General features: G+C 43.5%; 1 protein-coding gene across 2 annotated transcripts; it reads right to left on the minus strand.

Moving 5' to 3' along the window:
- Positions 1 to 1237: 1237 nt before the first annotated feature.
- On the minus strand, positions 1238 to 27092 carry intu (inturned planar cell polarity protein). Of its 2 annotated transcripts, none has more exons than XM_035426726.1 (16): positions 26404 to 27092; positions 21191 to 21771; positions 20149 to 20234; positions 12105 to 12308; positions 9786 to 9904; positions 9239 to 9328; positions 9019 to 9096; positions 8236 to 8419; positions 7416 to 7469; positions 6857 to 6919; positions 5566 to 5787; positions 4484 to 4996; positions 3909 to 4003; positions 3388 to 3577; positions 2722 to 2861; positions 1238 to 2171 (listed from the first exon to the last, which is right to left on the minus strand). In XM_035426726.1, exons 1-16 carry the CDS (start codon positions 26493 to 26495, stop codon positions 2060 to 2062), a joined length of 2823 nt encoding a protein of 940 aa, XP_035282617.1. In that variant the 5' UTR covers positions 26496 to 27092; the 3' UTR covers positions 1238 to 2059. The 2 variants fall into 2 exon arrangements, with proteins under 2 accessions (XP_035282617.1, XP_035282616.1); XM_035426725.1 differs by lacking the exon at positions 26404 to 27092 and adding an exon at positions 25070 to 25566.
- Positions 27093 to 27910: the final 818 nt, after the last annotated feature.

Below are 27910 nucleotides of genomic sequence, written 5' to 3' on the forward strand. Positions count from 1 at the left end.
TAATTAGTTTTATTATTCATTGAGTAATAGTGAATTAGAAGATTCAGAGAGAAGTAGTTCAGGTTTGACAGTGCTTGACGCGTTTGACTTGGTAAAGAAGTGCTTAGATCGTCCGAATGGTCCGTTCTCATCACCAGACTTTATTTTATTCCTCTTTATGGAGTGCTTGGTCAGTTATAGACCCATCCCATCGCAGCAACATGATCAGGGTTGTTCCTCTGAAGTGCATGCGGCCAGCTGTCATCTTCTCACAGTCAAAAAGCAGGGAAACTCAACTCTGGCCCTCGGGGCTAATAGTAGAACTGCTGGTTTTCATTCCTCCCCTCTAATCAGGGGTAATGTGGTACAGTGGCTGCAGTGGTTGGCACCGTAGCTTCAGAAGATGGAGGGTCCACGTTCAGGGCTGAGTCCTGGCCGGCCTGGATCCTCTCTTCATGGAGCTTGCATGTTTTTCCCAGGTTTGTGGGGGTTTCCTCTGGGTACAGTTCATATAGGATGGACCATCGTGCTCTTCCACTTTATCGGGTTAAAAAAATGATCCGTTGGTGCATTGCATTTGGTTCTCAAATGACAACAAAAGATGATGAGGTCCCTCTCCAAAAAAAGTTATTTAAAAAGAGTCACTTTGAAATTCCAATGTGCTTTTAATCCCCCCCCCATGTACATTAAATTTGGAACTGCAAAGTGACTCTTTAAACAACTTTTTCTTGTTTTCCTCTGGGTGCTCCAGTGTCCTCCCACAGTCCACAGACAGATGAAAGCTAACCTCCCTGGATAACTGGTACTTCTGCATAAATTAATGTGCAGTGTCCCTATCAAATAAAATACTTTGGCAAAGCATTCACTCGTATGTCCTTGCTCAAGCATCTTTTGGCAACCTCCATGCTCCTCGCTCCTTCAAGGATCATTAGACGGGCTGGAACGTCCTTGAAGATGGCAGACCTCAATTGATTTCTGGGTCAGGCAAGGACCTTGGAGACGAGGACGGATAAAATAGGCAATTGGATTGAGCCCCTGATTTCAACAATGAGCTAACTTCCTGGACTAGGGAGGTCAAATAATTGATGAAATCTGGTAGTGTAGTGTGTGGTTGGAGCACATAATCTGCAGACACACGGCCCACAGGACTTGGAGTTGAATGTTCCTGTTTGGTGAGATATAGGAGTTTGAGTTCTGGAGACCACACAGGTCATGGGTTTGAAACTTGAGGTTTTTCAATTACACCTGGAAAGAAATCCAACTGCCATAGTTTAGTTTATTATATTTAATATTTTAGGAATCCAACCATATTTTTAAGTTGGCAAAGGCAAGGACATGAACAGAGGAAACTGTGTTACCTGAAATGCTGACACTCTTCTGCATGGCTTTCAAAAATAATGCATCTTGGTGTTATTTCATGGTGTTCAGAATGTTCTGCCCAGGGTACATTAAGAATGCATTAGAAATAAACTACCGCCTCTGCATTTATTTATACTGGCCGCGATGTGCCATTTACAAAGGATTCAATGTCATACAAAAGGCAAAAATATATACATTTTTCACAAAATACTGTACATCTTTAAATATAGCATATAAAACAATTTTCCTTTTTTTCCATAAAACAGAATCGGAATGATTTAAGGCGGCTGCCAAGCCAAGGGCAAAGCAGGAAAGAACACGTTTTCAGTGTGGTCAGGCACCTTCCAGTTTGGTTTCAGTTCCACACACACATACATCTCCCAGACGAGCAGAGCTACATCTGAGCCAATCAGAAGCCAGCGAGATGAGGAAAGCAACCTGCCATTCCAATGAAAGAGAATCTGCCAAATACTGCCGGTAAGCTGTGGAAAAACCTTCGCCTTGAGAGCCTGCAGTCATTCTACTTTTGTATGTTACGATCAGTTAATGGCTGAGGTGGATTTATTTCCAAGTCAATCAGTGACTCCACACGGTCGCATCAAGTGAAATTGGAAACCTTGAGGACAAGGCCTGGCTTCTGTGGCTGCAGGAACTATTACTGGTAGGTAGGATTACTGTCTTCAGAAATTGGTCCGCAGACGACCTGTCAGAAGCGTCCTCCTCACAGGGCCAATCCAAAAGACAGCCTGAAGGCCATCTCCACAGGCACCTCGGCTACGGAATCATGGAAGCACACGTAGAATTCCTGAGGGACAGGTTCTAGAAGCATCCGTCTGAGACACAAACAACAAAAGGGGTTTTAAAATGAATCGGAAAATATATTTCCCTTGTCCTGCTGCAATTAGGGTTGGATTGCCATACTTCTGCCTTTTAGATCATTGTACACTCTGGGCTTGTTCTTGTACTATTCTCGCTAGTATGTCAATCTGCACATCAATCCTGCCAAATATGAAACTAATAATCATATGAATGTATGTCTGTAAATAGACATAATGCATAAAATGGCCCCTTACTGCATTCATAATGGCTGAGGCACAGCTGTTTGCAATCTGCCTTTTCTTTCTACCCAGCCGTTAATATTTTCCCCCAGACAGATCCATCCCAGCTGCAATGATTCCAGAAACAGCTGCAACGTCTCTCACACAGGTTACTCCTGTAAAGAAACACTCCCCCCCCCCCCATCCCAAACTTCTGCTAAACTGGGAGCTCTCCCAAAAACAACAGCGCTCGACAGTTCAAGTCAACAGTTATTACCCCACAGAACTCCAGGCCACAAATTACAGGTGACATTATTTTTGTTGTTATTGCCGCAGATGCACGTACCCGATGACCCAGTAGGTCATGGTGGGGGCGGGCTTTTTCTGGTCCGTCCAGTTCTCGGGCTTGCACTGGAACAGAACGCCGTGCTCCTTCACCGGGCCCAGCCCCCTGGTTCCCTGAGGCCTGTCCACACCTCTCCTCTCCTGAACACAAACAGACCCCAGAGAGGACTGTACCCACGGCACGGTATGGATCTCAGACACACACACACACACACACCACTAGCAGTGTAACTGCCTAACTGATGAGTAAATCTAGTTTAGGGCCAATAGGGGCATTAGCATGAAAACAGGCCGTTGTTACAAGTGTGCTGTAAGCTCACAGCATGCTGTCTGGACTGAGCCCTGCAGTACTGACACAGCTCATACAGCTGTCATACTGGCATCCCTGATCTGCTGCTCGGAGTCACTCTGCTCCCATACACAGAGAGAGTAATGGGAGTCCTGACTAATGTCACAGCTATGCACTACAGTCTGCATCTTCCTTTGATGCAGTAAACATACACAGGCTTGCGTGTGTTTGTGTGTGCGTGTGTGCATGCACGTGAATGTGTGTGTGTGTGTGCGAGCGTGCGTATGTGCATGTGTGCATGCATGCAAATGTGTGTGTGTACGTGTGTGTGTGTGTGTGTGTGTGGTGTGTGTGTGTGTGTGTGTGCTCAGTGCTCACCCTGGGCGGCAGGCTCTGCTGAAAGGCAGCTCGGATGGACAGGCAGCAGTGGTGGAAGTTGCGGATGAGCTGGGGGTGGATGGAGCCGCTGAGCTGGGACACCTCCCTGTGCGTGGGGGCGATGAAGATGCCCTGCACCGTCTCCATGCACACGTAGTGGAAGAGCGTGTTCTCCGCCCCCGACGTCAGCCTGCAGGGGGGGGGAGGTGTCATGAGAGGGCACAAAATTATCTGAGCAGCAGACTGGGGGTGGGGAGGTGTGACCACATGGTCTTCAAGGACAGGATGCATGGCACACCCACTGAAGTTTAAAACTGCTTGGACTGGAATAGGTGTTTACTCTGAATTAGCGTTAATCCAAGAAGCAAACAGAGACTGCAAACTGTGAAACAGCCAAAACGCCCCTGAAAAATTAACATCGGCAACATGTCATGGGTTCCAGTCTGGTTTTGAGGGTAGTGAAGGGGATGTATAACCAGAAGGCTACAGGCTCAAACAGTTTGGAGAGGTGTCTCACTGACTTCATGGTATTGTACATGTCCTCTGTCTCTCTCTCCGTCAGACTCTTCTTCAGGGTCCCCAGGTAGAACGGGTTGGGGTGCTTCTTTCTGGGGATCTATTCAAACACAAAGCAACCAGTCAGGTCAGCACCGGAAAGGAGCCATCTGCCCTAAACACAGATCATCACTGCGAACAAGCTTACAGATTCTGCAGATTTATTGCCCTCAACTTTGATCTGTCAAGTTACACTGCTTTCAGGATACAGTGGAATAGGTAGGACTACCAACAAGCGTAACGTCTTAAAGGTCTAGTATCTCAGACAAGGAAGGATGCAGTAAAATAGCTGAATTTTATTACCATCTACTGTGCGTGACAACACAAAATATGTGGACAAAAAGAAATGTGTCTGTGTAGCTGCGTTGTCATGGCAACCCCGCTCCACAAGACACATAAAGCGCCTTTACAAAGAACAGGAAATAAGGTGGCCTTTGACACTTGAGAACAGGACCAGCCCATCTGTGATGTAACGGGGTCAACTGAGAGCTACACAAATAGGAAGCAGGAATCAGAAAGTGTGAGGAGGGGGACGCGGCACCTTGAAGAGGCTCCCGCTGCCCCCGCTGCCATCCGAGCCCCCGGAGCCCAGCGAATCCCGGCGCCCCCCCAGCTTCCTGGCCGGGTCGGGCGTGGTGTGGGGGCTGAGCCCCGGGCCGAAGGACAGCCCGTCCGCCTGGCCCTCGCTGCCGCTGTCCGACAGGCTCCGCTGGGGGCTGGGCCGGCGGCCGCGGAGGGAGGAGGCGGCCTCCCCGAACAGGCTCCGCCTCCCCGAGGGCGAGGGCGCCTTGCCGGCGCCCGCCAGCTTGCTGAAGACGGGCGAGCTGGCGATGCTGTCCAGGCGGTCGCGGCCCGAGGGGAGGAACCAGTCGGCGCAGGAGAGGCAGGGGGCGGGGGGCGTGGCCAGACGCTCCTCGATGCCCCCGTCTAGTCCCTCCAGCTGCAGGAGGGTGGCTTTCACCTGGTCCACATACACGCAGTCCGGCCCCTGGACCCCCACGGCGGGGGCGGCGCAGCCCCCCGCCTCCAGCAACACACACTGCATGAAGTGCCTCTGCCAAGAGAGACAACAGAACAAGGCGGACAAACAGACACTTAGACGGACACTTTGCTATTTGATACAAAGCATTTCACGGTCTGCCGTCAAGGCAACAGAACCCCGCACTCCAGCCCTGTAACCGCCAGAAGCATGTATCACAGAGCCCTGAACCTGTGCATCTGGCAGCGGAATTAATCTGATAGGAATGTGTGTTATTCAGACAGCAATAACACAACAGCAGGGGAGGGGGGGGAGGAATTCATGAATTAACGCTGCTAAGATGCATAGGTGAGGTCCCGTCTTGTTTGCCCTCTCACTAATTTAATACTGAGACAGGGATGTATTCCATTTTGTGCTTAAAAGCTCATGCACGCTTGTTTATTTTCAATTTGGCTCTCCAGAGAGGTCCTCTGAACTTTCTTCCCTTTGTAGTCATTTATAAGCAACAGGGCCTGCTTCAGGACCAGACCATTCTGTCCTATTACTGTGCTATAAAACATTCACATTTTTTTCTAAAGCCAAGTTAAGAGTGGAGATTTGATTGGGTGGCTGGGGAAGGGGAGAGGGGGTGGAGAAGGTCCTACCAGTCCCACGATGAGGAGGAAATAGCGGCCCTGGGGCTCGCAGTAGCCCCACCCCGCGGGTTTGGGGGCGGGCTGGGAGCGGCGCTGGGGGAACACCTCCCTCCAGATGACCAGCTGACCGATGCGCTGCTCAGAGGCCAGGGGCAGCAGGCAGTAGTGCTGGCAGTACAGGGAGACGTCCAGCAGGTCCTCCTTCGGCAGGTGGTTGGCTATCAGGTATCCCTGAAACGCGATAAGTGCAGAGACACAGACAGTGTGTGTCTGTCCCAGACAGTCCCTGAGTGTTTACACGTTCTGTTTTTATGAGTAGAGGAAACTGGGAAACGTTCCTGAACCATAAAAATCACATCCTGAATCAAATAAAACTTCAGTCGTCCTTCAGTCGATTTTTAACTTCCACTCTTAAATTACAGGGACTGCGTTTAAATTACAGAGAAGATGTACTTTTACACTTGCTGCAAGCAGGGTTTCAAATGAGCAAAATGAAAACTGAGCCAAATCCGCAGTAAATGAACACAGCCAAATGTAACGCTTTAAATCCTGTTACATATGTCAAAGTAAAAGAAAATATGGAGCAAATGAAGCTAAATTGAAACACTTGTAAAACGGCAAATAGTATACATTACAAAATGTATCAATTTCTGGCTATTTGTAAAACGTAAGATATTATCGATGTATTTTGTTTGTGCAGCAAATGGCAAGGTCACAATGATTGATGTATCTAATATTTTCAGTCTGTTTTACGTACATTGAGAAATTGGAACTCATATTGGTTTTCATACAGTCTAGTATGTAATAAGCTTATATAAATTGATAAATTGGAACTCCTATATTGAATTTCATGTTGATTAGTATTTAATAAGCATCATTCATTTCGGTAGTGATTCTGTCAGATAGGGATCATCATAGGGATCTGTCATTTTAATACTGACAGAATAAAGTAATCCAAAAGTCACTGACAGAAAATAATGTTCAGTGCTCTGTAAGCCTTTTGTGACCTCTGACTGACCTCCATGCTACACCTTGATTCTAACCACACAAAGCACACCAAGCACCCCATTCCCCCCACCCTCTCCTCTGCACACTTCATGAATGTTTCAGTTGAAGTTGTTCGCCACTCATCCGCAATTAGGGAATGAAAGGCGCCATGTTCTGTCTCGTTCTGTCCACGGTCAGCCTGAAGGACTCGCCCCGTGTCGCTCCTTTGTGCGTCTCCAGGGAAGCGTTCGGTTTCCATGACGTCAGGGCGCGGCCGCAGGTGGGACAGGCGTGCGACAGGTGTGAGACTCACCTTGTAGAACAGACAGGAGCCCAGCGTGACGTACAGCCGGCGCATGCCAAAGAAGTCCTCCGACTGTGAACGGGGGTTGGGGGAGGGGAGGGGGAGGGGCGGGGACAGTGCGGTTAGAGCTGAGGGCCATTAGCCTGATTGGCCTGCATGAGCCAGGCATTTAGCCCCCAGTGTCCCAGTGAAGGCTGGAGCGGCTGACATCTTCACGTCTTAATTATTTCTCACAGAATGGCGGACATTAATTATTCAGTGACGACTCTCCACGGAGCCATCCCTCCCCTCCTTCTTTGTCATGCCTAAACAACTTCACTTTTTCCTGAAACTTAACCAAGCGCAGCTACTGTGTAGCGTGAATGCCAGGGCCATGGTTCATTAAAATTAACTCTGATGCTTTAATTTGCCATTTTAAAAAGCAGAGGACTGGAAAACATGTCAATGTCACCTACAGAAGATACAGGCCATAAAGGCAGAAATGCCAGCAATTCTCCATCTGGCTAAAAGACTAAAATCATGGTGGTACTTACAGTACAAAGACACAACCTGGGATGCTTATACTTACCATTTCTCCAAAATCAGACGACTCAAAATCAGACAGAACAGTGTCAATTTCCACCTATGAGAACAAATGAATTAGAACACTGTAAAGACTAATAACACAGTTGACTGCGCTGCCATAGTGACACAGCTGCCATTTCCCCAATAGAATGGCACAGCAGTCAAGTATTGTACAACTATTAGACTGTACACACAAAAGATAATCAGTTTTATCCACAAGACATTCCAAACTATAGTTGCACACAGCATGGTTACTGTTTGCATTCACGGAAGTGGAAGTGAATGCTTTTGAAAACGTATGACTCAGGGGGTCCGCTTCTGTTTCTCACGTTCCCATGTGCCCTCTTCGATGAGGGCTATAATCAGTGATGTTGAACAACTCTGCATAGTCATGTGGTCCTATTGAAGAAATGCATCCTATAGTTGTTTCAAAGCTTTAGCAATCAAACAGTAGGTGGCAGCACCACGTGAAGTTTTGTGTTCACAGAAAAAAAAAAAACATTCCCAGGAGTTAAAATAAAAAAAATAGCCCCCACGCATTCATTTTAAATTTAGATAAAGATGTTTTCCTCTTTCATGCTAAGTAAAATAAAACTTCAAAAATCTCCCCAAAAAAATCTATAAAATTCTAAATGTAAATCCCACTCTAAAGCAAAACCCAAAGAAGGCAAACTATTTGAAGACCTCTGTACTTTGTTATTTGTTATACTTTGTTGTGATGTTATTGATACAAAAAAGCCTTCTATCCAGTCCTGCACTCTTATGTAAACCCAGACAATAAAGCAATGGGTCGTGGGGGGGGGGGGGGGCTGCAGAGCCGTCACCTTGATTTCTGGGGGGAGGGTCAGCCAGCGAACGGCGGGCAGCCCGTCCAGGAAGAGCGTGTTGGATACGTCGGGGGGCGGGGCTCCAGGGCTGTCACTCAGTCTGGAGGGCTGGATCAGCTGCTGGAAGAGCAGGCAGAAGAAGTGGTCCAGCCTCACACCGTTGTCCGGGTCACAGAACGCCCTGTGGAGAAAGGTGGGGGCAGATGTCCTCAGAGCGCCAGACCTGACTGTGGGTGAGGGCTTTGGAACCCTAAATCCCAGCTTCGCTGCTGTTCAGCAGAAATGCAGACTTCACAGGAACCATACAGATAAATACCTGAGGCGCTGTAATATGCAAAGGTAGCTGTTTGCTAACTTTGCACATTGTAGTAAAGTTCCGCATTATGGAAGGCATCAGCGATTTTCCTAGGGCTATTCTGAATTAAATCGCAGCTGTATAAATTGTGCCATTTGCCTGCAACTTAGAGATAAGCAAGTATATACCTGTGTAGAGAAACAGTTACAGATCAAAGGACAACAAAATGGTGACTAGTTCCAATCTCAAGTAGGGGGCACCCCTGTCAAGCCCTTCTGCAGGGTAATTACCAGGCCTGTTACTGTAAAATATAGAGGTGTATACAATACATCCTTGCTGTGTCTGCTGAGCTGAAAAAGTTTTTTGAGGTTAGATGCAATAAGCTTTGCCATGAACCCATGAGTAGCCAAGTCCCAAACTCTATGCAATCCACGGAACAAATGTAGTTACTCTCCTACTGCAATGATTAAAGGAGCAAAACTAACCTGTCCAGGGAACCGTACATCACTCTCAAAGTCCGGACCACACCCCCAATTACGGTTTTCAGATGCAAGAGCGGAACTCTGGAAGGCAATAGTACACCAAAACTAAAAACTCTGAAACAAGACAAAACACGGGGACTGCATTTTACTTTTTTGAACAATCATGTTCTTATCCTGTTGGTACATTTAAGCTGTAGCACATGGCCAGTCACATCTACATCACCTTTCTGCAGGAAGACCAAGCACCAGAAGATTGTCTCCTTCCTTCCAGTAGCCCACATGGACCAGATGTTTACTGAGCAGCAGCGAGGAACTGAGGATGGAGAAAGATGGAGAAAGAAAAAGAAAGATGGATAAATGTGAAGAAAGATGTACATCATCAAGACAGCTCACGCCCACAAACCATACCACTGTAAAAAGCAGCCCCAATGCCTGGGGCAACTGCAACAAAGAGTATTCCAGTACCAAATGACTATAAGTGAAACAGTGAGTAAATGTCTGTGAATTATACTGAATAAATGGGACACATGGCAGAGGCCCCAGTTCTAGTTCTACACAGGAACTCACTCAGAGCTTATATGAGTTAAGTACTGACAATTTAACCACTCCCCCCATTATCCTGATAGGTTGAATAAAGAGGTTCAGAGTCTGCTGAACAGCAGCCCTCCAGACCGAGTTTGAGAAGCTACGATTGACAGTAGCCACTCAGGCCCCCTTGAGGCTGAAACCTCAGAGTGATGCGCAGACTCGTGTCCCTGCCGCATGCCTACCTGACGATCTGCCCCCCTGTGACGCTCTCCAGCATGTCACACAAAGTGAGGAATATGCCCCTCACCCCCTTCAGCTGGATGGAGGCCTCAGTCACGGGGTACTGGTACAGAATCTCCTGCTGCAGGGAGGAAGGGAGAGGGGCAGAATGGTGGGAAAGACAGAAATAGAAGGAAAAAGAGAGAGTGGGAGACATAGAAACAGTGGGACAGAGGAGGGAGACAGAAAAAGAGAGCCAATACAGTGATGAGCAATAGAGACAGAAAGAAAGATAGAGGAAGAGAAAGGTTTCAATAGTGTTTCAATAGGAACAGTGACTGAAGTAACATGGTCAGATGAATCATCCTTTACCATATTCTCGACAAGTGGGCGAGTGCATGGGTGACATAGAACAAGAGAACGGTACAGGCCTGAATGCTTGACCCCTACAGTGAGGGAGTCCAATGGCTCTGTTTTGCTGTTGGGGGGCATTTTCCTGGCATGGTTTGGGCCCACTTCTCCCCTTAGAGGGAAGGATCACTGCAAATCAATACAAAGCTATACTGATTGATCACCGTGCCCTATGATAAAACGTTTTTATCCTGATGGAAGTCGTCTCTTCCAGAATGACAATGCCCCCATCCACAAAGCACGAGGGGTCACTAATTGAACACCTATGGGAGATTTTGGACCGATGCGCACGCCACCACGATCATCAAAACACCAAATGAGGGAATATCATTTGGAAGAATGTTTTCCATCCCTCCAATAGACTTCCGGAGACTTGTAGAATCTATGCCAAGGTGCATTGAAGCCGTTTTGGCAGCTTATGGAGGCCCAACACCTTACTAAGACACTTTATGTTGGTGTTCCCTTTAATTTGTTACCCGCCTGTAGCTATATTGTCTACACATGGTTACACACAACATGGTTCCAAATAAATGCTAAAGCCTTTTTATACAACACACCTTATTGACTAAAACCACACTTAACTAGATAATGGAAACAAAAGCTGTCATTTGAAAATGAAAACTTCTGTTGAAGGCCGCTTTTAGAATGTGGCTTTGGCCAGCCTTCCGTGGTCTATAACCTAAGAGTTTCTAATCTGGGAAAAGAAAACGAATGAGCGGGAAGAATGAATAAGGTTAATTAAAACATGATTTGCACTAACAGAGGAATTAAATCAGCATGGGGGAAGCGTTTAAATGCCTGTCTCTAACCCGTGCCTGGGAAAAGAAGTTGTGGCAGCCCACTCCGCTGGAAATGAAGCAACAGTGTAGCACTAATTCAAAGGCATTTCAATGCCCTGACAAGAGGTGAACTGATCTGCATCCAAAAGTAGAATGCTTTTGAAACATTAATACATTCATTGGCCACAATGAAATGAATAGCATGCAATTATTTTCTACTCCTTTACCTACAGGTTTGCCCCTAGCTAATGGAAATGCATTACCTCGCACTAAATTATTCAAAAGGTTTATTTTTCCTTCTTTCTATTGGTTCCTTTTAATAAACCTGAGTTATAAATATACTGTAACCTTGGAGGCTTTCCAAGCTGGTCGTTCTCCAAATCCCCTGCACTTTGTCAAAAACTCCTAGTAACGAAACTTTTCACCTGCAATTCAAGCTCTGCCCCCCCCCTCCCCCAGTCAACCTCACATCACAGAGAAAAATACCAGCTAAGAAAAGCCCTGTAAGAAAAGCCCCGTGAGCTCCTTGGGCCAAGCCATTTTAAAAACCTTTAAAATAATTACACCTGGCGGAGTAGGGTGAGCTAACAGGTGGCCGATTAAATACTAACAGAAATGCAGCACAACATACTGCCCTGAAGAACATCTTCCCCGTTAATTTTCATCATTATAATCGCTTGCACATAATGCATATACTTATACATGTATTCATATATACACAGAAGCCTGGAAATTTCACCTTTGTGTATCATACAGATATTAGCTTTCTAAAGGTGGCATTGGAATTATTAACCGCACAAGTGATATGAACCACTTTGTGGTTCTCTCGACCGAGGCAGGCAATTTCACAATACCATTTGTTGAATTTTATGCCGTGAAGGGTGAATGCATTTGTACACTCTCTTCCAGGCCAAAATGAAACTGCCCCTTGGGGGTTGAATAAAGCAATATTACATTGTACCAGTACAGAACAATGCAATGATATTTTATTCATCCCCCAAGTATAATATCACACTGTACAGGCCCCCTCCCACTCCAGACTTACTCCAGACCTTCCCCTAAATCTGCCTCACGTGACACACAGAGCACTACGCTTAACAGGCCAAAAGAAGCAAGCAGGAAGAAGCAGAAGAAGGAAGAAGGCTGACGTACGTCTTCTCTGGAGGGCTCCGAGTCCAGTTTGAGGGTGAGGTACATGACGATGTGAGGGATGTGGCTGATGGACATCTGCAGCTCCACCGCGTCCTCCCCCCACAGCAGCTTCACCAGCTGACTGACGGGAGGGGAGGGCCTGCCGCTGGGGGGGACGGCGGTGGGACCCTCCCCCGGAGAGCCCGTCTCCAGCGTCAGCTTCACCTGAGTGATAAAATGATTGCATGATTGAATGATTGATTGACAGGTGGACTGACTGGCAAAGTGGCTAGCACTGTTGCCTCGCAAGAAGGAGGTGCCGGGCTGGATCCTCTCTGTGTGGAGTTTGCATGTTCTCCCCATGTTCACATGGGTTTCCTCCCACACCAAAAGACATGCATTTAAGTTCATGAATACTCCGCCCATTGCCCTTGACCAAGGCACTGGCCTCAGAACTGGTCCCTGGGTGCTGCACTGTGGCTGCCCATTGCAGCTAAGTAACTAGAATGGGTCAAATGCAGAGGAAAAATTACCCCACAGGGTTCAATAAAGTCTATCTTATCTAAAGGCACATAAAAACATACGGAAAAGAAAACATGGAGAGTTGATGAGGAATGCAGACTGTCAGCACCATCTGAACTCTTTCTTTTGCCTGCAGCCCAAACCACAGAAGGCAGAACCACAGAATAGAAGATCTGCAGGTCATGCTGTTTTAAGACTGATTTACACCAGGACCGATGTAATTAGGACTTGTACACCAGACAAGCTCCATGCCAAACCGTGGCTAGTGTAAAAGCTGAAAACCACTCGCATGGGCGCCAAAAGTAAGCGGACGCCACGTACCAAACGCTCCGGGTGTAAATCAGGTGTCAGCCTCAAAATCAACAACCAATTTACGCCCAGGTGAGGTGAGTTAACTATGTAATTGACTGCTTTAATTGGTCAGTTAAATGCTGAGTTCCAGCAGACAGCATGTGTCAGGCCAGGTCTTGGACACCCCAGGGGTCCTTGCCACATTAGTGCAGCTCTGTGTATTAATATTTACTTTATTTTTATTTTCTCTCACAAACATGATTACGAATGGGATATTCCATTTGCAACAGGCAACGAATGGAAACAAAAAGCAACAGCACAAGCAAATAAAAATAACAAAAGGAGAAACAATGAGGTACAATATGAGGTACATAGATTTTTTTGTGGAATTTTACAGAAATAATGTGAAATGTAAATGTGACATTGATGTGAACCCAAGCTATGTTTTCCATACATATTTAGGCCAAGTGGCTCTCCTAAATGCAGAAAATGACCCAGCTTCCCCCTTAAAAACACTGTAATTATGCAAATTAGGCTTGCCTCCTGACCTCACAGCGCAGATGATGGATGAAACCAAGATAATCCTGGTATTCCAGCTTGTGGCTTTCACCTCTGATGTGGCCAGCACAAACGCAGGATTAAACTACCATGACATTTAGGTCTGCCGTTCATGTATGTTTTGACTCCACTGTACACTCATAAGGCTTTTGTGCTCTGTTTTGATAAATTTGTTGGCTCACCACAAAGGGGGAAAAATGAACAGATATGTGGCATGCAGCAGCAATGAGGGGAGAAGGCACAGAAGGCAAGGGTGAGTGAAAATAGCGTTTCTGTCAGAGAACCACAAGTTTTCAGCAAGCTCAGCTCAAAGATGGTCAAGTACTCTCTCTCTCTCACACACACACATACAGACATTCACACTCACTCTCACACACACACACACACACACACACAGACAGACATACAGATAGAGAGACACACACATACACACACTCTCCCTTTCTCTCTCTCTCTCACACACACACACGCACGCAAAGTCTGGACTGAAATGCACCGTCAACACATGGCACATCCTAGAGGCCCTTCTTGACATTAATTGTGGGTGAATTAGAAACAGAAACCAGATGCGGTTTGAAGGGTAACATTATTTCTGTACGATACCGCACAGCCAGCTCGATCCGTTACTGCCCCATCCACCAACCAACATAATGATAAACTCACATATGACACGATCTCCACCTATCACAGCCCAGCAAACCACTACGGTACATAGTGTATTTGGAGTTAGAAAAATATGGAGAGACACAATAGTGGCATTTTTAAATTCTATTTTGCAATTTGATGCAGTGCATTCCTCATTTTAAATCCAAGGATTGTTAAAGCCCTGTGCGAGTCTGACTCAGTCATCAATAACGCAGTTACCTCAGACTTCTCATCTTTCAGTTAGAAAACAAGATGACAATTTAATGAAGGAAACAGACTCCAGACTGGGATTTTAAAAATGACTAAAATAATCCAAATACGAATACACAAAAAACAGTATGATAAATTCATATTATTCTGATAAATTCATATTAAAATAAATATGCTGTCATTGAAAAATAAAACAGCATCGGACAAAATTTTCACACCACTGTCTTCCATATGGTTATGGAATGCTGCTGCCTGAATCGGTATTCACACACAGATAAACCACTATCTCACTTGCAAAACAGCTTTGACTTCCTCATAAAGATAGTAACAATAATACTTATATTAACAACAATAACTTTAATATTATTATTACTAATATACTACTACTACAAATAATAATGATAATAATAATAATGATAATAATAATAATAATAAACATGGCTTGTCAAAGAGGCTAGGAGGACATACTGTAATTTTCATGCTGTGCTGGGATCAGCCATTCTGATGAGGTCTTCTGACCACAGAGCACCGATCAGGAGGGTCTTCCACCAGCCAGCCAATAAAAAACCGACCCGGGCCCCGCTCCAAATCCAACCTTACAGTGTGAGCTAGTGTGGTCTTGGCACATCCAACCAAACACATTCAAAGACTAATTCCAGGGAGCTTTTCAAGCTGGGTGAACTGCTCTGATTGTGTACACAGCTTATCACAAATCCACAAGGGTGAACTATTGAGAAACAGCCCAGGATTCTACCAGAGCAACTAAGCAGAGAAACGTTCTGGCATAAATAAGTTTAACTGACCAAAAAAAAAAATCTCCAGAAACTGCTTTTTATGTTGTGGTGTGGTCTATATGTCTTGGGTGCAGCTGAATCTACTCACACACTTAAAAGAAGCCTGAGAGCCAAGTATAGCTTGTTCTCTAAATGGTTCCCACCAACACAAGCACAAACAGCGGACATTTCAGCGGCTCTTTAGAATAGTTTAGCGTGTTTTCTTGTGTTCTGTCTCTCTTCCTGTACAGTCGTCGCATTCTTGGAGGAAACCGCAGCAAACCGCAGAGAACCGCAGCGAGCGACTCTCGGTCGACGCAGGGCTGGCGCGCCTGGGCCCAATGGTGGCGGAGGCCAAGGACGGCCCGCTACTAGAAAGGGTTTAACAGCTGCTGCTCTCCGCCGCTGACTTCCTGTGTCACACGATTACAGCCTTTACTGCGCAGTGGACACAGTCAAAACAGAGACGGCTCCCCTGGGGATGCTGCGAGCATCATAACCCCACTAAAGACAGAGGAAATGGAGAGAGCAGGAGGAAAAATCAATCTGTAAAAAAAAAAAAAGAGAATATCTCAATCCTGTACAAGGTTGAAATACTTAAGATGGCATCATCAATGTATTTTAGCCAATGTATACGGAGATGAAATTTAAAATGATCATTTTCATGTGAGCGTGTGGGTGTGCTAATGAGTACATTTTGCGTCAGTGTATGCATAAAAATTTAATTTTACCATGTGTTCAAACACAGTTACGTCATCAGGTCAGATGAGAGATACACATTTTGCGCAGTTATTAATTCTGTGTTCATTAATCAATCAAAAATGAATAACTGATAAGTTTATCTAATTACATGATGTATAAAAAGAATGACTTAAAATAGGCTTACCAATTAATAACTTGTATATATCTGAGAGGTTTTAAGAAATGCTCAATCATTAAAACTGGATTTGCACTGCACTTTCGGAAAAACAAGTTGTCTTTCATTCATTTCTTGTGTGACTGTCCATGCCTGTAACCATGCCTGTATACCTGTTAATTGTTTTAAGGTAGTTGAAGCTCGTCTTTAGATTAAACGTGAATATTTCATTGGCTGCTTGGATAAAGGTTAAACCAAGTTTGCCCTGCCTATCAATGAATTTGGCAATTTAATTGATAATTGATATCTTTGATAATAATGACCAAATTAAATCAAATAAATATATTTTACATGTTGAACAAGTGAGGTGTTTTAACTGTTGATGCACTTGTGCTCAGTATTCAGAGTGCCGGATGTCAAATGAATGTGTTAACAGTTAAAACTGCTGGGTTTGGAAAATTAAACATATTTCACATAGCGGACAGTGCTTTGGGATCAGTCTGGTGCACAGCTGAGGGTGAGACCAGCAGCTCAGATGGGATTTCACACGCTGTAGTGGAAGTGTTTGTAGGTGGCTCAGTCATGCATTATGCTTGATGCACCGCTTTTCCATGAAGCTAGAACATTTTCCTGATGGTGGAATATTATCGTTTTATTGTACATAAGGTGGACTGTAAGGTATTAGTGTCTCCATGGGCATGGAAAGTCCTTCAAATTAATTCAAATTCAAATTCAAATTTACTGTTTGCTGATGAATGTAAAATTTCCCTCTGACTGATTATAAATAGCAGCATTTGTGAAACACACAAATGTTGCACACTTGTTTATGATCCAGGAAATGTATAGTTTTACCCATTTTACATTTGTGACTCTCAGTATTTCATTGCAAACTATGTAGCTTATTCTTCTGCCTAGTTGGCTTTGCAGATGTTAGACCAGAATAGTGTTCATTGTTCTCGACTAGAAATAGCTGTACAAAATAAGTAATTGTATCTTACTGAACCCGTGTTCAGCAGTTGTCTACGACCATGAAATGCACTTTTTTGTACGTCGCTTTGGATAAAAGCGTCTGCCATATGAATGTAATGTAAACTAAAGGAGAACAACTTCATTTTTGTAATTTTGTCTAGATTTCTTTGCATTTGTGGCACTTCATTGGTACCTAAATTATGAAAATAAACTAAACTAAGTTAGTATTTAAATGGTACAAGTGTCTTGCTTAATTCAAGTCATTTTCCAAGCCTCTGTGATGCTCACATCTGGAGTTATAAAGCCTTAAATAGAACGCTACATAATTAGAACAGGGTTGGCCAGATCTGCGTGAAGAGGCTAAAGCATCCTGGATAGACTTTAAATGTTCTTCTGAACTTATTAACAAAGGCTGAATATTTCCAAAAGCTTATATTTGTGGCCGTAGAGGAGTAATCTCTGTAATACACACAATGGTTTGGATTCGATAGCAAACTGCACACTACCCTGCTAAACAGCGGGTCCCTCGGTTACACACAGTCAGCGCCAAGCGCTTCCAAAAACGCCCACAATTCCTTTGGTCAAACTGACGCCCTCGCGCAAGGGGCAAACTCGCTACGCGGGCCCAGCCCCGATGCCAAAAATCGAGCTCCCAACCCAGTCTGCACGGCATCCAGGCTTACGTGGAGCTTCCAAAAGGAGAACCCGCCACAAAGCAGCAGCTGAGTGACCATGATGCCTGCGCGGGTCTCTGTGAACACAGTGTACAACAGCACGCAGAACAACAGACATTTAAAAACCTGACAGGTTAGAATTCTCTCCGTCGAAAAGCAGACGGACTGCACGCACAGAGGGCGAAAGTCCATTTTCGTCCAGTCCTGCGCTTTCCCCAGTGTAATTTGCTATCTGGTTGCATCTTCTAATCAGCAGCACTGACAGCGCCACAGCGTAATGGCTCTCTTCCTGTGGTTTCCAGACTCTACCGTCACAGTCCAACTTCTCCCCGCCGCAAACTGGATCACTCCTGGCAGCACTGTAATTTTAGAATTCCTTCTTTTACTCTCTCTTTTGCTCGTTTACTTCTCGCAGGAGACGGAAAGCGAATGTGGACGTGTCTTCAAAAAAAGAAAACAGAATAAAAAAAAACATCAAAGGTATCATTCGGACACCGACCACCATTTCACCCCAGAGAAAAGGTGATGATTGGTAGCTACTAAATGTGTTTTAAGTCCAAAGGGGAACTATAGGGAATTTTCATTCTGTGAAAAGAGAGGCCCCAGAACCACATAAAAGCACTAAAAATATATGCATATTTCCACACAACCTTCACAGGCTTTAAATACATGTAGCTCAGGCACCATAATTACAAATTAAATTAATTAGTACCTGCCGAGGTGGGGTTAATTGATTAATTGGGTGGAAGGGGGAAACAGCTTTGTGCTGAGCTGTCTCTGCAGATTTAGAGCGCAACCATGAAGCGGCAGCTTTTATTTTCCTCCCATCTGGCACTCGCTTTGTTAAGGCTCGAGCTTGTGCAAACTCAGCCAGTGTGCTTCATTTAGTCCTTGTCTCGTTTACCATCGCACTTCTGCTACTTAAAGGGACAGAGCGTTAAAATTAAGAGTGTTAGCCTGGAATTCCCTGCCAATTGGTCACGGGGAAGCAAAGTTTGCAGATATAAGTAAACCATGGTGCTAAGTGAAAAAGTCAAGAAGGGACTATATTTTGAAGACATCTCGGAACAATGAGAAAATCTGGCACAAGCGCCCTCGAATGACGGCCTTAATGAAGATCGTTCATATGTCCTCAAGTGGGTTCTGCCATTTGCCAGAGCTTGTAGGTCAAACCGCGTCCCAGTCAAGCTTGTTTTTTGAACCAAACAGGTCCATTTTCCACATTAACATGCACTTTAGCAAATCCTGAGAGCAAAGGCTCTGTACAGCTATAACAGCTTTCGCTGAAAACATATTACATACCGTCAGCCACACCAGTCACTGGAGGAGGTGTGAAAGTCATAGAGAAACAGCTTCTCAGGTGCACGAGGTCTACAATTCCAGCACACTCAAATTTGCAAATCAACAAACATTGTCGCCCCATCGGCACAGAATAGCCAGAGAAAGAAAGGTCTAGCTGTCCGTGTCTGAAAAAGCTCAAAGTGAATGAGAACGAATAGCATCACAGATCATGCAAAACACAGCTGGAATATTTGCAAACGGTGAAGTGCCCACGTGCATTTTCATGGTGAGGAATGGAAACGAACTCAAACGGTACACAAAGGCACTTATTAAGCTGCAGAACATTCGGTTGGGAGAACGGCCAATTTAGCCACCGCACTGTAGTCAGAGAGCGTGTTTTCGTTGCAAAATGCGGCTAAAAGGATTACTTGTGGGCAGAACTGAGGAATGAACCAGCATAATTCTCAGAAAAAATGCATACCGTTGACACATTTGTGACATTTTCATTTTTTTAGTAAAATCTGTGGATTCCCATGGTTGTCTGACATCACCCTGTCCTTCTACGCTGAATTGTTGAAGGCTGATGCAGCACAAATCAAAACTGCAAACCACCAATGGCAAAAACAAATTCATGTCCGACAACCGTTTTCAATGACTGGACACACTCCGGTCTTGAAATGCAATAAGGATAATTTCAGTCGACAAGTATATTTGCAACTTTGTGAAATGTACGTGATAAATTATTTCTTTCTAATTAAAATTAAGAAAGAAAGGAAAAAAAGCAGCAAAATAATGGCCAACTCCCGTAGTTCTCATCACGAAGCAGCTGTATTTGTTTGATCACACACACGTCTTTCATGCTCAATTTCACCCCGTTATTTATTTTTTGTACAGTTTCTGCCTTTTTCTTCTCCTCAATTTGTAAACATCCTGAACCTCAACTTTGTTCAGTCCTGGCTTTGCCCATTCCTTTCTGCAACCAATTGGCGAGCACTCTGGATAAAAATTATATGGGCTGTGCAAGTGATTTTTGGAACAAAACATTTTTCGACCACATTGAACTTTAATGGTTGAATCTCATTCATTGGTGTTCATCAAAAACTACTCCTGAGCCTGATTATTATTTTTTTTTACTTTAAAGAAAAGTATAAAAAACGCATGTAAGGGTTCAGGTACAGAAGTTGCATTTTCTTCAGTGTCATATCAGCAAAACACCTCTCATTGGCTTAGTAATCGAATGAACCGACAAATGCTTCCGGTACCAGACCAACGGATCACACACATACCTGCATTGGACCGGGGATACAGGAAAGCACTCTCTCGATGTTCTCTGATGTCACATCCACATCGTCAACAGCAACAAGAACATCACCTGTGAGGACAAGAACGTTGAGTCAGTCCCCTAGTACAGCACATTCAGCAAAAAGCTAATCTATTCTGCACACAAAAAACGCAGAGAAAAAAAACACACAGTGCTGACTATGGCAACCAGCCACATTGGTACAAAGTGTATGCAAAGGGAGAGAATTAGTCTTCACTACACAACAGTATTAGTTTCACCATACAATTTAATACATTAATTAAATTATATGGTGCACTTTTTCCAAAAATGCATGATTTAGAAAATGTTTTTGTTTCTTCAACGTCACAACAAAAACAGAAACTTGACCTGTGGGTGTGCGAATAACATGTGAATACCTATCTCCCTCTCTAAGATCTTTCCCTAGTTATTTTAGATATTTAACCAGGGTAATTGTTCTAGCATGGATGCCTGTTCCTTGAAAGGCAGTCTAACTGCTAACTTATGTGCATTCTTTTTCATTGCGGTGTAATTCTGTTGCCATTCCTTTGGTCTCCTCAGACAACTGCTCTAAGTATTCTTCAGTTAGATGCCTTCATGGCCTGGAAACTTCCAGATGTGACAACAGATAATGGGCAATAACAAGCAAAGAAGAATGCCAGCCATCACTCCCAGCACACAACATTTTGAATTAGAATGCTGCAATGGGCTGAAATGGTTTAGACATCCCATAGCCAAAAAAACTCTGTCAAAGGTTTTTACAAAATAAATATATAGATCTTCTTGGCAGGGCCTGCATGAACATCTAATAATAGCAACCTCAACATAATCTTTACATATCAGCAATAATAATGAATAGTACAAGAGTTCAACAACCAGCTTCAAGGTTTTAAAAAATATATATCTCAGTAAAATAATACTGAATAGCTGTTTATAGATATTGTATATATGGATAGTGCACAACAGTTCTGTGACATCTGCCTGACCAATCAGAATTTGGGTATGTGGAAATGTGACTCCCGACTCACCAATCAGGATCTGGGCACACTTGATGGCAGGGCTGTTGGGCACCAGGCCATGGATGGTGAGCCGCTCCTCCTTCTGACCCACACCCCCTCCCTCTCCCGTCCCCCAGGAGGGGCGGTGCACCACACCCACCAGCGCCTCCAGCAGGCCGCCCCTCTCCAGGGGGGGTGAGCAGCTCCCCATCCTTTTGGGGTTCAGGTACACGTACACCTCTTTGAGCTGCCGCTGCTGGACCACCACCCCCTGGCGCTGTCCCACCTGGTTCTTTAGGATGGAGGTGGGGTGGGCGCCACCCCCCAACCCCACACCTCCGTTCCCTTTTGCTCGCCGCTGCGATGGACGCTTCTTCCTCAGGATCTTGGCCAGCCTCTTCAACTTGGGTGCAGTCTTGCTCTTTTCCTTTTGTTTCCCTCCATCCGTGATGACCTCCGCCTCTTTGTCGCTGAAGCGCACGTGATTGGTGGGGAGCCCCTGCATTGCACTGGCGTGGGCCAATGCCGCCTCTTCTTCGCCCTCGCTGAGCTCCAGGTAAAATAGCTCACCATTCTTCTGGACATCATCCAGCCATTCAGGCTCAAGGTCACTGTCATGCAGAGAGACGAGAGGAGACAGGGGTGACCAAGGAATTGAGCCTTAATGGAGTACACACCAACTACTCTGAATTATAATACATTTACCTAGTTTCATCCACATGGCTCCCCAATTTGGAATTCCCATTTATGACACTACGCTCATCCCACTGTTGCCTCAACTGACCATGCCCCTAATGTAGAGTTGGGCTTTCCAGAATTGGGAGGCCCACAGGGTACTAAGTTCCATTTGGACGTCAAGTCAAATCACCCATGGTTTCAAACTAAAAACAATTTATGATTAAGAAGCCAGTATAAATATTTTAAGAATGTGAAAAAGGTACAACAGAAAGCAATTTAAACCTATCCATGAACACAGCAATAAAGGGATCCACATGAAAGCTGGATTTAATGCCTTAATATAAAGGTGCAAAGGTTTACGACCTACAATGGAATTTCATTTGATGAAGTCATGAAATGGTTTATAGTTACAAGTCATAAAAAAGAATTTCATTAACATTTGGCCTTTCTTTTCTTGGGTTTCTGTTCAATTCCAGTTCATGCGGCATTTAAAGAAATAAAAACAAGCAGTATGAGCCCACATAAAAAATGGAGGCATTATTTTTGAGGGATAAAACAGAAAGAGAGAGAGAAACCCACACACCCTTCAAAATAAAATGTTCTAACTTTGCAAAAAAGAAAACCAACTATTGAGCCAGGCATTTTTGTTTCTCTAAATTAAGCCGCACCACCCCTGCGGTAGACTCTTGGAAACCACATCCATAAATTTTCTGAAGATGGTGAACGGCATATAATTATTTATGAAGGTTAAGTTTCCAAATTGGAAACAGAAATCTTCTAAATCGTTGAAAAAAGGAGGTTGGAGTACAGAATAGAAGGGCTCCCTTTTCATACTGTCCTACAGTAACTCTCCTTCTTAAGAACCCTAATGTCAGGCTAATAGCCTACATCTGATGACAGATAAACCTATTGCATAAGTGAAGAGATGCTCATAGGTTCACATGCTAATGACGCTAATTCCTGTTCACAATGTGACAGGCTGGAACGAAGGCATAAAGAAATAGCCAACACCGAGCAGTGCCTTAAATTTTCCTATTCAGTTTGAAAATCAAGACCAGCCACTACTTTTAACAAGTAAATACACTAAGAACAAAACATATGCAGTTCATATAACAAATGGTACCTGTCTTGCATGTCTGACAAATGTAGCGTGACCAAAAGCTTTTCATTTTCCCATATACTTTTCCAAAGTATACTTTGTCCTGCATTCAATTTCTGCAGCCAGTGCACATACCCTGTAATGTGTCAAACAAATCATGTTTTTCCTGTGCAGTCTACTGACACAGGCTAATTGTATAGCAGGGAGGAGGGCTTCGTGCAGGCACAAGATACTGACACTGATTTGGTTATGTTTCAACTTCCTACTCAGCACAGCATAGTGATGTGTCTGCTGCAGTGTCATACGAATGGACAGAGAATCCTCTGACAACTTTGCGCTCACAGTATCTGGCAAGGCATTAACCTACAGCAGGACATATAGACAAACTATAATGTAAATTTTAAAGGGCAGGAAGTAGACCAGTGGACTCAAAATCTTTGTTGAAAAACAGCAAGAAAACTATTTTTGAGGCACATGCCAGATACAGGAGGCCTAAACTGAATTAAACTGATTCACCTGCATTCTCCACAGTTCTAATAAACTGTCTTCATTGGTCAGCACAGAAGCTACTGAAACTACAGAGACTTTTAACTTGAATTACCTGCAGCTGTCAGCCAAAATTAGCCGACTCTGTTAATCATTAAAGACATAAATGGTTTCGATCAAATAACCTCACTGGCACTTAAAGTTAACCATGGCATTAGTTAAACTCCTGTATGCTGACATTGGAGTCAGCACTCAAAGCTTAGCCTGAATTGCATGGGCTTGGCAAATATATATACAGAACTGAGCTTTAATCTGAGGGAATTTATAGCCCTTAAAATACATAGTCCCCCAAATTTAAGGAGCAAAAGTAATTGGACAAATTAACATAATATATAATTATTCAGTATTTGGTGGAAAATTCTTTGCATTCGATGACTGCCTGAAGTTTGAGGTCCACAGACATCACCAAACGCTGGGTCTCTTCTCTGGTGATGCTTAGCCAGGCCTGTACTGCAGCCATCTTCCGTTCCTGTTTGTTTCTGGGGCGTTTCTTTTCTTCAGTGTGTGAAACACATGTTCAAATGGATTCAGGACTGGTGATTATCTAGGCCAGTCAAAAACATTCCACCTTTTGGCCCAGAAAAACTCCTTGGTAGCTTTAGCAGTATGTATGGGGTCATTGTCCTGCTGCAAGGTAAAGCAGCGCCCAATGAGTTTTGAAGCATGTGGTTGGAACGGAGCGGGTAAGATATTTCTATACGCCTTAGAATTCATCTTGCTGCGGTCAGCAGTCAAATCATTAATGAAGACAAATAAGCCAGTTCCAGTGGTCGTCATACAAGTCCAAGCCATAACACTACACCCCACCATGTTGCATAGATGATGGGGAGTGCTTTGATCATGAGCAGTTCCTTTCTTTCTCCACACTTTCATCTTTCCATCACTTTGGTACCACTTAAACTGGTCTCATCTGTGCCAGGACTCTACAGTTTTTAACATACTTTTTTTAGCAAACTCTAAACTGGCCATTCTGTCCTTGAGGCTTACCAGTGGTTTGCATCTCGTGGCGAAACCTCTGATTATACTGGTGTAGTCTTTATTTTAGTCTTTGACACATCCATGCCCACATCCTGGTGAGTTCTTGAACTGCTCAACATTTTAAATGGTTTTTTTCTTTCTATTAAGAAAACAGTAGATTTTGCCACACCCAATGTTTTGGCCATGTCGCTGATTAATTTATTTTGATTTTTCAGCCTCGTGAATAATTGCTGCACTAGCACTAGTACTGGACTTTCCCTTAGCCTTCTTGTGGACCAACTAATGATGCAAGACGCAGCAGGCTAAGAAACAGCATGAGCAGCATAATTGACCAATAACTTTTGCTACCCTAAAATGGGGCCACTATGTATTAAAAGGGCTGCAATTCCTACACGGATCACCCGATACGGTTGTAAATAGGCTACCCAAACTAAAACCGACAGTCTGCACACAAACCTCATATTCATAGTTATTTCAAACAACAAAATGCGATCTGGCATTCGCTTACTCTGAATTTACTTAGTATTCAATGTAAGAAGAAATAGAAACTATAACAGTTCTTTCAAGTTTCCATAAAAATGAAACTATCAGCAAGCATTTTTTCTTACTCAGAGTAGTCGGACTCGCTGTAACTTGATGCAGATCCCGTAGACCCCGTATCGCTATCATCACCCTCATCCTCATCGTTGTTCGCATGCTTGGCGGAAATGCATACGGGACTGTCGTGGGGTATGTGGACGTCCTTGGAGGTCATACTTTTATTTAAATTTACGCAACCCGACAGTCAGTTTTCTTCAATGAGGTTTATCTGTTACCATAGCTTACACATTGACAACATTTCGCCATGTTGCGAACATACGGGTTTTTCCCTTGTACCATGTGACGTGAATAGTATTAATATGATTGGCTGGTCTTGTAGTTGCCCTGACAACATTGAAGCTTTCAGTTCGCAGAGTGGATCGCAAACAACTAACTTTGTAACTACCTACGTCTGCCCTGACAACAGAAACTTGAGTTGCCTCATTTTAAGGACCAGAAGTAGGTAGTCCTATACGATTAGTTATGACAACGATAGTGATAACAGGTAATTATTTTGTTGCCGACTGCGTCAATAATAATCATAATACTAGATATAACAATATTATTATTATTATTATTATTATTATTAGGCCTATTATGATATTATTAGTTGTAGTAGGCTAGTAGTAGTAGCCTACTATGCTAGCCTAAAAAGGCCAATTCTTTTTTTTTTCTTTTTTTTTAAGATATGGCTTATTGAAAATATTGTGCTGATAATAATAACACTATTCCTGGCTTATAGTTTTAATTGATCAATTTATCTTGTTATGTTTTTTATTGTAGGTACACTTGCATCTTATGGTAAGCAATTAGGCAATGAAGATGAAACTGTTTTTCAGAAATAAATACGAAAAAATATACAAATATCTGAAAATATGAAATTGAATATATTAGGCTATATATAAATCACACAAAAAAATATAATACGTTTATAGACTTGTAGCCTATAGCCTATAATAGGTTAACATATATCATGTATAGGCCAAGACAAAAGTTTATGCTACAGTGCACTGTTAAACTATTTCATTAGCAATATCATGGAAAGTTCATCATCTTGTGAAATTGTGTAGGAATCACGTAGGTTTCACACCATTTTTTTTTAAAATAAGAAGTTGGGTTCTTTTTCCTTTCTTTTTTTTTTTTCTTTTTTACTTCTCAGACCACGCACGAGGTCTTTAAATCCGCAAAGGCATTCAGTGTGCATTCGAATGACAAAGTGCAGGGCCGTCTTAATAATGGCATGACAGGTATAAGCTACATCTTGCCTCGTTCTACATTGACTAAGATTAAGTGACATATTTTCATCTTGGGTTACAGACACAAAAAGCACATGAACAAATTTAGCCTACCAGCTTGTACTGACCTGTACAGGAGTACACTCCGTATTGAATCAAAATCTTCCAAGTTCTTAGAAAAGGATCCGAAGGTTCCTCCATTCGTGCCAATGTTAAACATTCTTAAACATCCCAGCCTATCTGAATTTCATGACTTCAACGACAATCGTGCTCAATATAGATTGCACAAATCTCAAATCCATATCTTCTGGGGATTAAAAGAGTTGTTCCATGTGACGTCCATTTCGTCTTATCCCGGCTAAGAATTCGATGTGGTTCAGTCGTCCCTTGCGCAATCTTTTACATTATTTAAACGGTAGACTACTTCATACGTTTAAATATATTATTATTCAGCGGTGGGAAACCTCTTTTGTTAGAGGAATCTTTCGGACTTTCTTGTCCCCCCGCTCTAAATGAAAACTGGTGCGGCAGTCCGGTAAAACTTTTTTTTCTCCCTTCCAAATTCTCACGTCAATCACTAACAACACAAAGCCCGTAGTTTCCTCCCGGTGCTTTGAAGCGGTCCCGGAATTTGTAGCTACACAGTCCCGAGTGCAGCGCTATAAGACGCTGTTGAGAGCGCTATTCTGGACAATAAAGGACTCTACATGGCAGGTGGGGAAAACGCCGCCTCTCCAAAACAACTCACTCAATAGGGGTTTGAACGCCTCATTCATTGAGGCTTATTCAGTGCACTATAAGCAGTTGAGCGCGACAGAATTCTGTCAATGTAGTTTCAGTGTCTTTTCAATACCAAATGAATTGAATGGTCATTGCTAGTGTCACGAATTGTGGGAAATTACATCTGAACTCAATTTTTAATTTAAACTATTTTATTTTTGTTGAAGCAGAGACACACAGGAAAACCGAATTATTACGAGCAGAATTCAGAATTGTGGCTGTATTTTCACTTTAACTGCACAGATGCACGGCCTTCATGTAGCCTATTGCTGTAAAATGTTGGTCATCTTTTGTGTAGTTTGTTCGTCATATCATATTTTAAGTATGTAAGCGTGTGTGTGTAAGTCGCTCTGGATAAGAGCGTCTGCTAAATGCCTGTAATGTAATGTAATGTAATGTGTGCGGTTTCGTAGCTATATGAGGTAGACTATATCACCAACAATGTTAATGTAGCCTACAACCTTACATTTGCAGACTTACATTTACGCGACGCTGAACAGAATACTTTTATGGTTGGGGTCAGAAAGTTTCTTAAGAGCTTGTGATCTTTAAATTAAATATCTTTGAATACATGCGTTACAGAAACTAATTATTTTAATGGGCATATGACAAAGTATTTGTATGCATTTATGACTGTTAACGCTGTATTATCATAACTGTATGACGAAGGAACGTAATGGTTTAATGCTTTATTGAGGGATAGACAATTTCTAAATAACCTGGGCATGTTTTTTGGCTGTTTTACGGAGCAGTCCTCATATGCAACTGTAAGATCGCCATCTTGTGGCACTTAAGACATATACATTTACTAAACTAAGATTTTGTCCAGTGAAAAGGGATAAATCTTGGCGCTTT

This window comes from Anguilla anguilla, chromosome 7 (assembly GCF_013347855.1).
Source record: "Anguilla anguilla isolate fAngAng1 chromosome 7, fAngAng1.pri, whole genome shotgun sequence".
NCBI classification, from domain to species: domain Eukaryota; kingdom Metazoa; phylum Chordata; class Actinopteri; order Anguilliformes; family Anguillidae; genus Anguilla; species Anguilla anguilla.

Coding starts and splice junctions, on each gene's coding strand:
- intu (XM_035426725.1), bottom strand. CDS start 25,215: ATGACCTCCAAGGACGTCCACATACCCCACGACAGTCCCGTATGCATT. Junction 12,309..20,148: donor GTATCCCCGGTCCAATGCAG/GTATGTGTGTGA, acceptor TTTATCACTCAG/GTGAAGCTGACGCTGGAGAC. Junction 8,420..9,018: donor ATGTACGGTTCCCTGGACAG/GTTAGTTTTGCT, acceptor CTTTCTCCACAG/GGCGTTCTGTGACCCGGACA.